We start from the raw sequence: 12405 nt of genomic DNA on the forward strand, positions 1-12405 counted from the left end.
CTCTTATTAGGGATGTAAAATGTTAAAACGGTTCATTGGTAAGCATTAGGCTGACCGTTAACCGACCTTAAACGTTATCCCCCTGCACGCTGGCCGCAGTGGCCCCAGCCCCGGCCACCCCACGCCAGCCAGATGGACTCCAGCCCCAGCTGCCCCACCCCAGCCAGCCAGCCAACCTCAGCCCCAGCCCTGGCTGGAGCAACCCAAGCCCCTCTCCCTTTAATCGGTTAACCAATATAATTTTAAGCATTTAAATGGTTAACTTTTAAAAAAATATTTACATCTCTATCTCTTATACACACAACCTAAATGTTAGTAGGAGTGAACAAGCATGAGACACAAAACAGTGGGGTCTGTAGGGAATAGCGGCTGAGGAATTTCAACTGCTGTGCACCTTTGACTTGGAATTCTCTTTCCCATTAGGTGGTACATCAGTTATTGTAAATATAGACCTAAAGCCCATTTCCTGCACTGGGCTTCTGGACACTAGCAAAAAGTTGTGTGTGTCTTTATTGCCACATTACAAGTGACCAGCTATTACTTGAATGAAGGGCACTGTCAAAAGGGGAGATTGTGTTGGCTCAACATCTTGACATGCCAAACCTTCAAAATGTAAAGTGCTTGCCATTACTGGGCTGCAAAGGAACATCTGCCCATTCCAGAAGAGGAAGGATAGCAGCTGTGACAACTCTTGAAGGATGGGTAGCAGTAGACTGTGCTCCTGTTCTTCCCCCATCAAAAAAGGAGAGAGTCAGGAAGGACACTCAAAAATCCTCACATTAATTTCTTTGTATTTAGTTCTTACATTATTTTTTCTATATTCTGTTATGAAAACTCTCTCTCCAAAAAAGTTAAACAGGTGACACGAACTGTAAGGATGATAAAAGGGAGCAAAGCAACTTAGCCAGGATGATTCAAGCTCCTTTGACATGATAGGCAGTTAAGACTATAAAAATGGGCCCAACTAAAGGTTTGTCTACATGGTGCATTAATCCACACTAGAGGGTACAAATTATAGTGTGCACTAGTGTTCATGCACTAACTGGCTCGTGTGGACCCTGCTTGTGCACTGTGTAGTACTGTTTGAAATGGGACTACATTAATATGCATTAGGGAACTTTTAGTGAATGCCCGTGGGTCCATCCAGGCCAGTTAGTGCATGACATGCTGTGGCCTATTCAAATTTACTCCCTCCTGATGTAGAAGGCACCATGTAGACATGCCCTAAGAGAGCCACCTAACATTTCACTTAATATTAAAGGGCAACTTCACAGATAAAGTACTTAACATTTCCCTCCATCCATAAAGCCCACAATACTAGACTCTGTGTGTAATATCACACACTACATTTTGAACTGTTGGAGACCTTTGGTTCCCTACCCCACTCCCCAGGGACCTGGATTCTTCCACTGATTGCATACCCTATTTTACACTATTCCTGACAGACAAATTGTGTGAGATGCTGCTGAATGACATTTGTTTTTATGACCGAAGCATCTTAACATTCCATGGGCAAAAGTATAATAAAAAGACTGCAGAAATACAACTGGGAGTTAAATCACACTCCAACAACTTAAAAAGAGAAAAACAACACTCAGTTTGTTTCTTAAGGCATGGTGTTTCCAGTATTAATTTTATTTTTAAATCCAGAAAAAAGAAATTGTTGGTTTTTCTTTGCTTTTTTTAATACAAGAAGTTTTGTACAGAGTTTCTGACCCATAGAAATTCAGGTTTTGCTCTCAATGTTATAGACATCTAGCTATGTAAAAAAATTCACATAATTTAAGTTTAAAGACAACCTACTTGTGCTTTGCAATTGATTAAAAAATATGTGCGCACACTACTGTGATATGTCAACCAAATAACAGAGGTACAACAAAAATATACAATGAATCTTAATGTAACTCAATATTCACAGCATCTCCAGATAGGCTAAGAATTAATCATTGGACTGAACTAGCCAGGGAGGAAAAAGCATGTTTCACACAACCGGTGTGTTCAGTGCTAAAAGATTTAATTTTATAAAAGTTACAGGGGGAGGAGGGGGTTGGAGGGGAGGGGAAAAAGTCACATCACTGTAATCCCCTCATCCTTCTCTCAACAGCTGTTGGAATTGTATTTGTCTGCATCAGTACCAAATTATCTAGCACCTTATCCTACATAATATTCATATTTCTTTGATACATGGCACACAAGCTGCATACAAAAGAGATTTACCATAAAAGAGAAGATATTTCAAGAAGTACAAATTTGATGGTACCAGCCATCTTTGGAAATCACTACCATGAGGCAAAGAGGATATGAACCTAAGTCCCTTGCACATAACATGTGAAAATGAAGTGTCTTACACATCTCCAACTGACTAGTGCACAATATTGCACTCATTGCTCAAAGATCTCCAGTTTCTAGACATTCCCTGGACTTGGAGAAGAGAGGCACAAATAGGGACCTTGATATAAGACCATTTGATTACTTTAGTAAAGCCACATCAACAGATTTTATTTGCTTCAAATTTCCTTAAACTGTCTCCAGTCTTTGGCTAGATTCAAATTGCCAGGAAAAAACAAAACAAAACAGGAATAAAAGTAATAAACCTGGATTTTTTGGAGTTCCAGGTGAACAAAATTTAAGGCAAGAGTCAGGATTTTAAGTTCTCAATTTGCCACATGGTTCTGATTCATTGGTCTTCATATTTAAATGTACAAATACAGCATTCCATTGGATAGATACCCAACAAATGGCCCTCCTCAAAAGGACAGGAACACGCTTCTTCATGGATAGTCAGTGGCTATATTTAATAAGAGTTTCGAAGTCCATAGTAAGAAGCTCAGCTGATTAAAAAACCCACGTCTTCAAACTATTTGACTTTTGTAGGCTCAGTGGCATATGCACTATTATGTTTCTCCCTTGGAAGGAGAACTATAGCCCTAGAGTTATCATGGATGGTCCACCATGTCCTATGAACAGTAAGTGGCATCCACATCACTAGGGAGCATTTGTTGAAACAGATGAAATGTGAAAGGAGAAGAGCCATCTGCAGAATGAAGCAATTAAAAATGCTTTATGAAAATGAAGCAGTTTTAAACAGGCAGATTTGTATTGTCTGACAATGTTGTAATTGCAAATGCAACAGTATATTTTCATCTACTTTGGTACAAGCGAGAAGCATGGTTGTTGAAGAGATAGTTTGTTTTAAGTCATTGGACTAGCTGGGATATTAAATAAATTTTAAGGGGCGCTGATTTGGCCCAAAATACATTTCTTCCTTTTTTTTTTAAAAAAAAAAAGTTTGCCATGTGCATGGAATTCACCCAGTTTCCCAAAGCAAGTTCTTTAGACCTCTCTTTTTAAACACACAATCTATTCCAAAAGAATGTCTGATGTCCAACATTCATGAGCAAGCCTACAACCAGTTACAGGTGGAAAACAAAGGAAACTTTTTTAGTTAATGGATATTATTTCCATTTCAAACACTTGACACGCATGTATAAAGTGAAGTCGACAGATTATGAAAAGAGCTGACGTGTTCTTTATAAAATATTTAAAAAACCCAAAGATCATCTTTGCATAAGATGCAGGGTCTTTAACAACATATTTACAATGATGTATGAAAGATTCTGCAAAATATAAATCAAGAATCAGAAATGTAACTTTAGCATTTGCTTTTATGAATAGAATAGTGATGGACAAATTTATAGCACTCATTTAATTTGTCAACATTTATGCAGCTGAAATGCTTTCAAAATTCCATGGGTTAAAAAGCAGCCCACCATTGCATCAAACTAACAAAAATATATTGACTAACAATGCATATGTATGCAAAAGCATGTCTGATATTATAGCGATATTTTATCATTAATAGGCCATTCGCTTTATTGAATGTCATGATGTAAACTGAATGTGTTGCTTTGTCACATAAATATTAATCCTGATTACTTTTTCTCTCCTACTAAATCAACTGACTCAGCTTTTTGAGAAAGGCAAAGGGAGGTGGTTTTATTTTTATATGGTGCCCTTAGCCACCCAATCGCTATAAAAAAATCCCCTACTTACACTGCACTTTCACATCATTTAGTTTTCCAAATATTTCCCAGATACAGACAAGTACAGGTTGCTGGTTTTAAGAAGGAAGTCAAGTGTTTTCTTAATATTACTGTCTCAAATAGAGTTTTCTGTAGACGATATTCACAAAATGTAATGCACAAAGGGCCAACATAGTGGAAACATAATTCAAAGTTACATACTATGGAAAAGTGTGATCACTTGTTCTTTTTGTAAAACAAAATACTTTGTAACACAGTTAGCAATACACATCCAGTATGTCCCATTTCTGGTAATTTTTTACATCAGACTATATGTAGTGTTGGTGATCCTCTGCCTTTAAAGCTATTCTGGGAGTATAGAGTTTAGCCAGTCCATTACTTCTGGGTCAGATACAAGCGACACCTTTGCAATAACAAGCACAAAAGTCTAAGCTCTGTGTTAAACAGACCTGTCACTGACATAAGAATGTAAAAATGTAATTTACTGGAATCACTTCCTGGCCAAAGTTAATCAGGAGTGACACACACAAGGCCTATGGATCTAATGAAAACTTTATCCTATTACTCCTCACTTGATTATGTCAACTCTTGTGTACACATTATAAAAATCTCCCAATTAGTACACTCCTGTCTGAGGACACTGAGCCGCGTGATACTGCACATTGATTGGGGTGCCCAATCTATAGGACAACAAATAAAGGCCACATATGAAACTTGTCAGGAGCACAAAGGCCATACTGAATCTGAGTACACATATTCAAATAAAAATGCACACAACACCATGTGCTCATACTTGCCTTTCTTGAATGATGAATGGAAATTGCTTGGAGTAATTCAGCCCTGCAGCTGGCTGGATTTTTTTTACTATGACTGCAAGGTGAGGACAGCATGGCCAGAAGCTGCATTTTAGAACTTCACTAGTCACACTTTGGGGATCCAAAATCTACCCACAAAGTTCTGCTTTTCCTTCTTCTTGCCCCAGAAAGGTGTCCCATGCCTATCTATTTCCTAATGCTACACATGGGCCCCAATTCTGCTCTGGAATGCAGGCACACAGTTCCCACCGAGTCCAGTGGAAACTGCATAAGTTCATGTGGGGGCAGATTCTTGTCCTGTTCATTTTTATTTTTATAGCCAGGGGTCTTGTAGGAATACCAAACCTGGTCATCTTACAGATAAAAGGAAGTACAGTATTCACTGAATATATATAGCCACATACAATATGTTCATCAGCATGAACACACATATATATGCATATTTTCAGAAATGATCTCCTTGTTAGAAGCATTAACGTTTTCCTTAATATGGATCTTATGAAATTTCTTTGTTTCCAGTTATATCTTCTATGTTCAAAAATAAAGTTGTGTGGTTAGGTTTGTCAGTTTATCAAGAGGGGGATAAGAGACCAGTATTCATTTTCACCTTTAAAAAAAAGTGATTTGCAATCAGACAGCTTGGTTTTGAGATTTGTGCTTATGGGAAGGGAGATGGGAAGGAGAGTACGTTTTCTATGCAACAGCCCCAGGGGTGATCAAATCCAGCAATGCTCACCCCCTTACATGCATGAAGGCCAATTCAAAATTGCTTGGACATCCTTCTCCTCACTCTCCCCCATCAAAATACTTAACGTAAAAAATTGTTACATGTTACAGCACAAGATACTACAGTTGATGCTTTTTCAAAGGAGGTGTGAAAATGCATTTACATTGTTTGTCAGAAACCTGTAATATCAAAAATTATATTCAGTAAATCACCTCAAACTCTCTCTGAAAATGCATTCTACAAAAGAATGTTGGGAGTTACAAAATCATCATTATCCTAGTTACAGCTTTGTTACTTTACAGCTGTAACTTTTCCCCCCTTCCAGAATTGATTCTAGGGAAACTCCATCATAAAAACAGATTAAAACAAAAATTTCTACTATATTTCACAAGACATGCTGCTCCAGATATGAAATGACTATTTGTTGCTTAGATAAAGTATAACATTTATTTTATAAAACAATCAATCAATCAATCTAGTTTTACCAGGCACATTTGAACAGTGAAAAATCCATGAGATTTTTAAGGTGGTTGTGCAGAAATCCAGTATTATCTCCCCCTTCAAGATGCAAAAGACATGTGGTGAAAGAATCACTACATATTAGCTGGATTTTGTCTTAAAAATTCTGACTTTTGTGAATTTTACACTCTTTGTGAAAAAATCCAAAGGCTTTGTGCAAGTCAGGGCTTAAGTCTAACGTTTGCCTTAAAAAAAAAAAAAAAAAAAAAAAGTGGAAGTCAATTTGGTGCTCACAAAAACGAGGGCTCACAAAAACTAAATGACATGGCTTCCTCCATACAACTCTGTCATTGCACTTCTGTGTTGCCAGGCTTCAACCTACCTTGAGTAGATCTGACAGTGAATTGTGCCAAGGAGCATTGTGGTTTTGTGACATACAACATGGGAACTATGATAAAAGTAAAGCTCATGCTCATGTGTGATGTGGTATCAAATATGAACTTCAGTTTCTAAAAGTGAAAGACTAGTGTACTAAACCCAAAGCGCCACCTAGCCAGTGAACAGATAAAAAGGTTAGAGCAATATGGAAAGCCTCAGGAGTTGGCAATTTCAAGTGAACTGTGCTAGTTCCAATTTTACACTGTTATTTGCCAAGTAAACAACCCCCCATTAAGTTGTACAGAATTAAAGTAGCTCTCTTCACTTCAAATGTAAAACTCTGAATCCTAAAATAGTGACTCCACTATCAGTGGAATAAAAGCCATTCTGGGCAATTTTAGATTTAGGTATGGAAGATAGAAAGAGCAATATAGTGAACCATGTCTGAATAGGCAAAATAGAGGTTTGGTAGGAATTAAGTCATTTGAGTGCACGAGGACTGAAAAACTAAAAATAATTGTGTTTATAAAAGGAATGAGGGACATAGTTTCAGAGAAGGATATACCCTGTATCCCAAACTCAGAGAGATGCAGAGCAGCCAAACAAAGGAACTAGATTAGTTTCTTTTAACGTGGTAACAACTACTCAATAATTACATTATTTTTTTCAACATTATGTTCATCCTATTAATTAATTTTGTTAGGTGAAATGTTGTCCAAAGCACACTGCAACAGAGGTGTCTGTTCCCAGAAAAAAAGGCTCCTTTTACATTCTGAAGGGAAAGTGCCAGATATTAAACCTAGTGACCATATTCTAAGCTCCTGATGTATTACAGTGAACATATTTCCACAACTACGGACTAGAAAGTGACCATGTCCTCCAACACTGAGACTTAGGGAATGACCTCTGTTTCTATTGGTAGTGACATGAACAACTGAATGTAGTGTGCTTTATATTCTCCTTTCTACGATTTTCCACAGTGTGTGTCCTCTGAGAATTCAGAATTGCATTCAATCATATTTGGGTGTAACTTTGTGATTTTATCTGGAAGTTAGGCTAGTATACCAATGTCAGTTGATAAAGGTTGTGCTTTTTTTTGTTTTTTGTTTTTAAATCTCATATCAGTGTCCCTCTTGTAATTAGCTATTATTGTCTGCTTTACAGGATCGAGAAGGGTACAGTAATTTAGTAGGCACATTACTCAGGTGCCAATGAGCCAGAAAACTGCAGCAAAAGTCAACATTGCAGCAAGTAACTTTACAGTACAGTACATGAATGGTTTATTAAAATGTGTATACATTTCCTAAATTATTGCCTAATGCTCCAGAAGGCAGTATTTACCAAACACTGAAGCCTCAAAATGGCACAAGCCCATTTATCACCATCCTGGAATGTGTTAAAACTGGTTGGTCTGAACATGAAGAAGAGCCACATTTGGGGTGGAACACAGGATTGATAGAACACAACACAAACATCCGTTCTTCAGTCCACCTCTCTCTGGATGAGATTCACTACGCCACAGGAGTAATCTGACACAGCACATGAGTTAAACCAAAACAGAAACAATCATCATAAATACCGAGCAAAGTGGACCTACCAGAGCAGCTACACTTCTGGGATGAACTGTAAGTGGTGCCGATTTCATGAAGTACTACAATTTGGTTTAATTTTTTTTCCTCTTTTTTTTAAAAAAAGTGCTTTCTCCATGGATCAATGCTCCACCTACAGTTCCAAGCATTATTACAGGTTTTTATTGTTTAAATGACAGACTTCCCCCTTACACATACCCTTCATTGCATTTGCCATGTGTTTCTTTCTGTGGTGTTAAAAAATATCAGATCAGGCAAATCCCAAGGGACAGTTTACATTTGTGTTTTGTTTCTGCAAATCTCCATCACAGATGGAATTTTTGCTAGTCATTTCTTGGAACCAATCCATTAGCAGGAAAAATAAGAGCAGAGAAAATAAATCCCATGTGATAGAGGAGGAGGAATGGAGAATCAATAAACAAGCAGAATCAGTTTTCCACTGGGGTTGGATTTGCTAAGGGCTGGCTCACAATGACTTGCACCACATAATCCTTCGGGATTTTCAGCTCCTCCAGTTTCATTTTGTCTGCGAGCGGCCTGCCTGAGAAGAACCAGCGCTGGCTGCTGGGCTCCACTCCTTCCACCGTATGCAGTCGCCTCTTCATGTGATATACCGTGTCCATACTGCGGACCATAAGTTTGAGGTCTTTGCCTGTTGAGAGGCGCAAGCGAAGCTGGCATTCATGCCCAGAATTGGGTGGTGGATCGGGAATATCTAGAGTCTCCAGGTCTCCCTTCTCCTCTATCATATTGATAGGTGGGGCCAGGCAGTAGACTGGAAGCTGGTATCTGTTGCCCAGTTCATCGTAGCACTCTGTAAGAGCACCTTTGGGAGACAGAGGAAAAAACAGTATAAATAAATGCATTTTACACTTAAATCAAACTGGTGGTAACCACAAAAACATTTGTTCTTGTTCATTAGAAAAATGGTAGACTGCATTATATGCATGTGATTAAAATTACAGAAAGTTTTGGATAGATGTTACACTATTATAGGCCTGAAATTTCACAAGTTAGAATCCCTTTTTCTCCCAAGCCCCTTGATGGTGCCCACCCCAATGAGAACAAAAATACATTTCAGCATTCAGCGTTAAAGCAACAAGGAAACTGGTTTACAGTCTTGGATAAGGAGTTCTCTCACTACTGATGTTGTAAGTGAGGTTCGACAACTCAGGAATTATAACTTACATTTACAAAGCTATTAATAAGAATCACAGCGTGTACACTGCAAGACACGCTTCTCACCATGAGATTTTCAAGAATTACACTAGAAAAATGTGGCAGAGCTACATTTTTAGCAATAAAGTTTTCAGTTAAAGTAAGTTAAAGCGTGACTACCTATGTCACATATCACATTCATGCAGTTTGTCAGGAAAATGAGATGCAGTGGAAGCTAGCCTTTGATTTCCTAAATCAGAGCAGAAATCCGCTCTCAGTCAGTGGAGTTAAAAAGCATACATTTGCATACCAAGGAAATGCTGCAACGTTGTCTTGCATTTACCTGCTTGTAATGAATTTTCTCATTCTTGCCCCTAGATGGGGCACATACACTTGCAAGATTATCCATCTTTTTGTAGTTACAAATGTTTGAAGATGAGCCAAGTCCCTGAGCTACAGAATATTTTAAAAACTCTTTGACTCTGCAGTTTTGCACACGCCATCCCAACTGTTCCCCATTAGAAATTAAGGCCTTTTCTAGTTGGAGGCTTTTTTCATGCTGACAGTGAATTGCCTTAAACGTCGCTGTTTGGTTGATCAGCAAAAATTACTGCAACATGAAATTATAACTTGGGGACATACTGCATAGCTCTTTGATTTCATTCTAAGAGTCGCATCTGATGCTGAGAATCACTTTCTTTGAAACAGAAACCTACACATTCTTTTTAAATATTCTGTTTTTTAAAAAGACATGTTTAGCTCATTCCTCACCAACATAAATGAAACATACAATGAGCACTGACTGATTAAAATATAAATGTCCCAAAAGCTGTCACATATCAGGACTTTCATCTCTATTTGTGTGACCAGCAACAATCATTATTCTGTGGGTTTCATAAGAAATCCAGAGGAATATGGTTTTCCCGCAGCAAAGTAAGTTTTTAAAAAGCGAACAAAACATGAAAGAATGATGTATGGAGTAGACTTAAACTTCTATGAAAAATGGAGCACTTCTAGTAATCAGTCAAGTGAAGTTGTCCTGAACTCAAATATTATCCAGTGATAGTTGTGTCCCCAAACTGCCTGCTCTCTTCTAGTAGAAGGTCCTTTTTTCCCTAAAATGGTCAAAAGGGCAGCTCCACTACACGAAAGAAGATAAATGGCTGTACTACCAATCTCAATCTTGTGCTGTCTTGTGCATTCCACAGTAAACCAAGCAGGAGTAATTAACACTTAATCTGTAGCTCACCGGGTACTTTATATAAAGTATGACAGGAGAAATAACTAACTCCTTCAGTTCTCACAGCCCAACGATTTTTTTTGCCTTTTTTTTTTTGAACAATACACATTTTTATTTTGAGTACCTAATCAGTATAGCAAATATCCAACACAGCAAGATTAATTTTTCCTGTGAACAGTAAATTTATTTTTTGAGTGCTTTGCTACGTGCAACCAAATAGGTCTAGCATTTTTATAGTCCCAAGGAAGCTAAACTATATACCACTATCAATTTAAAAGAAAACAACATATTTGCCATAAAAGAAAGCTACTTCTTAGGCTGTGGCAGGGCAGGGCCATCAAGGGGTTAATATGAAATACAATGGTAACATACAATTAGGATAGGCTTGCCAAGGGATTTCTTCATGACCCATATTCCTAGTCCATTTGAACCAACACCAGTGCCAAAGTATATGCTATAAACAGCAGGTTGCTTAAACATAATCAGGTAAGCAATATTAAAACCCAGCTAATTCAGAGCAGTCTTCTTGGAATATGCACACAATTCTTTGAGGACTTTGAAAGGGGTAAACTAAAGTTGCCGTCTCGCCACTGAAAAATGCACAGTCTAATGACAGGACTAGGAAAGGTTTAAGATAAATTATAAGTATAAAAAAAATGTATTTGGAACCCTGTCTTCAAACCTTTCAATCTTTCTCCATCACTATGAAATATTTTTAAGATTCTTGAAAATCCTTAAATGTGCCAATGCAGCTGCGCCGCTGCAGCACATCTGGTGAAGATGTTCCATGCCAATTGGAGAGAGCTCTCCTGTTGGCATAAAAACACTACAAAGCAAATAGCAGAAGCTATGTCGGTGGGAGAAGCTCTCCTGCCGAGACAGTGCTGTGCACACCAACGCTTATATCAGTGTAACTCTTGTCGCTTAGGGGGCTGGTTTATTCACCCCCGAGTGACCTAAGTTATGCCGACACAGGCTGTAGTGTAGACATAGCCTGAGCATTTAACTAGAAACAAAACACACGCGAAAGAAGAACAGACAAAACTGAAGTATCCTCTGACACAGTTGGTTGTCAGTGTTGGAAAGCTCATGTCACCCAATATACTTACAGTGTTATACATTTAACATTATTCTTCATTTGCTGAGTGCCAAAAATACTTGGCATTATGTAGAACAGAGGGAAAAATGGGTCCCTGTCCCAGGGAGCTTTCAGTCTACTCAAATAAAAATGGAACTATGCAACTAGAACCCACATTATCAGTGTGGTTCTGATCCCATTCAAGCATCTAATCCACATAGACGTTTATGAAACTATTGTAGGCTTTGGACTAAGGAAACTAGGTTCTCTGGCTAAGGTGGTAGATGTTCATATACTTCGATCTAGAAGTCCTGGGTTCAAATCCCCACGGACAATCTGTCCAGTGGTGTTGTATTAAAAAAATTACATACACAAGTCAATAATGAAAAAATGTCACATCTGCTTGAATTCAAAAGCGAAATCATATCTGACTATATTCACAACTGGGTGAACTCTTTTTTTTTTTTTTTTTAGAAAATACAGTGAAATTCAAATTATTTGCAAAATGTCATTACAAGGACTGTCTTATTAATAACAGATTGATGCTCTTCAGACTCCTGACATAGTGTGTATTTTTATTATACATAGTAACTAAACAGAGAAGTAAATACAGTTTGACTGCTCAAAGCTTTTATTTTTGCTGTTATAATTGAAAACTTTCTGTTACTGATCCATACTAAAAAGCACATTTGGGCTTATGTTCAGGCCACTGGTTTTCAAATTTTTTTTCCATTTGCGGACCCCTAAAAAATTTCAAATGGAGGTGCGGACCTCTTTGGAAATCTTAGAAAGTCCGTGGATCCCTAGGGATCCTCGAACCACAGGCTGAAAAGCACTGTTTATGGCAGGCCTGCACAACTCATAAAGCGGCGAGGGCCATATTACTCCGAAGAAAACAGCTGAGGGCCGAACCCCCCC

At 38.1% G+C, this 12405-nt stretch overlaps 1 protein-coding gene across 1 annotated transcript in view; it reads right to left on the reverse strand.

The window, feature by feature from the left end:
- Positions 1–1598: 1598 nt before the first annotated feature.
- UBTD2 (ubiquitin domain containing 2) overlaps positions 1599–12405 on the reverse strand; it is a 109796-nt gene continuing 98989 nt past the window's right edge. The window contains exon 3 of the mRNA XM_024199333.3: positions 1599–8837. Within this exon, the coding sequence (XP_024055101.1) occupies positions 8440–8837 (398 nt within the window). The 3' untranslated portion in view covers positions 1599–8439. The remainder of the gene's footprint in view (positions 8838–12405) is intronic.

Source organism: Terrapene carolina, unplaced genomic scaffold (genome assembly GCF_002925995.2).
Source record: "Terrapene carolina triunguis isolate 2854851 unplaced genomic scaffold, T_m_triunguis-2.0 Scaffold395, whole genome shotgun sequence".
NCBI classification, from domain to species: domain Eukaryota; kingdom Metazoa; phylum Chordata; order Testudines; family Emydidae; genus Terrapene; species Terrapene triunguis.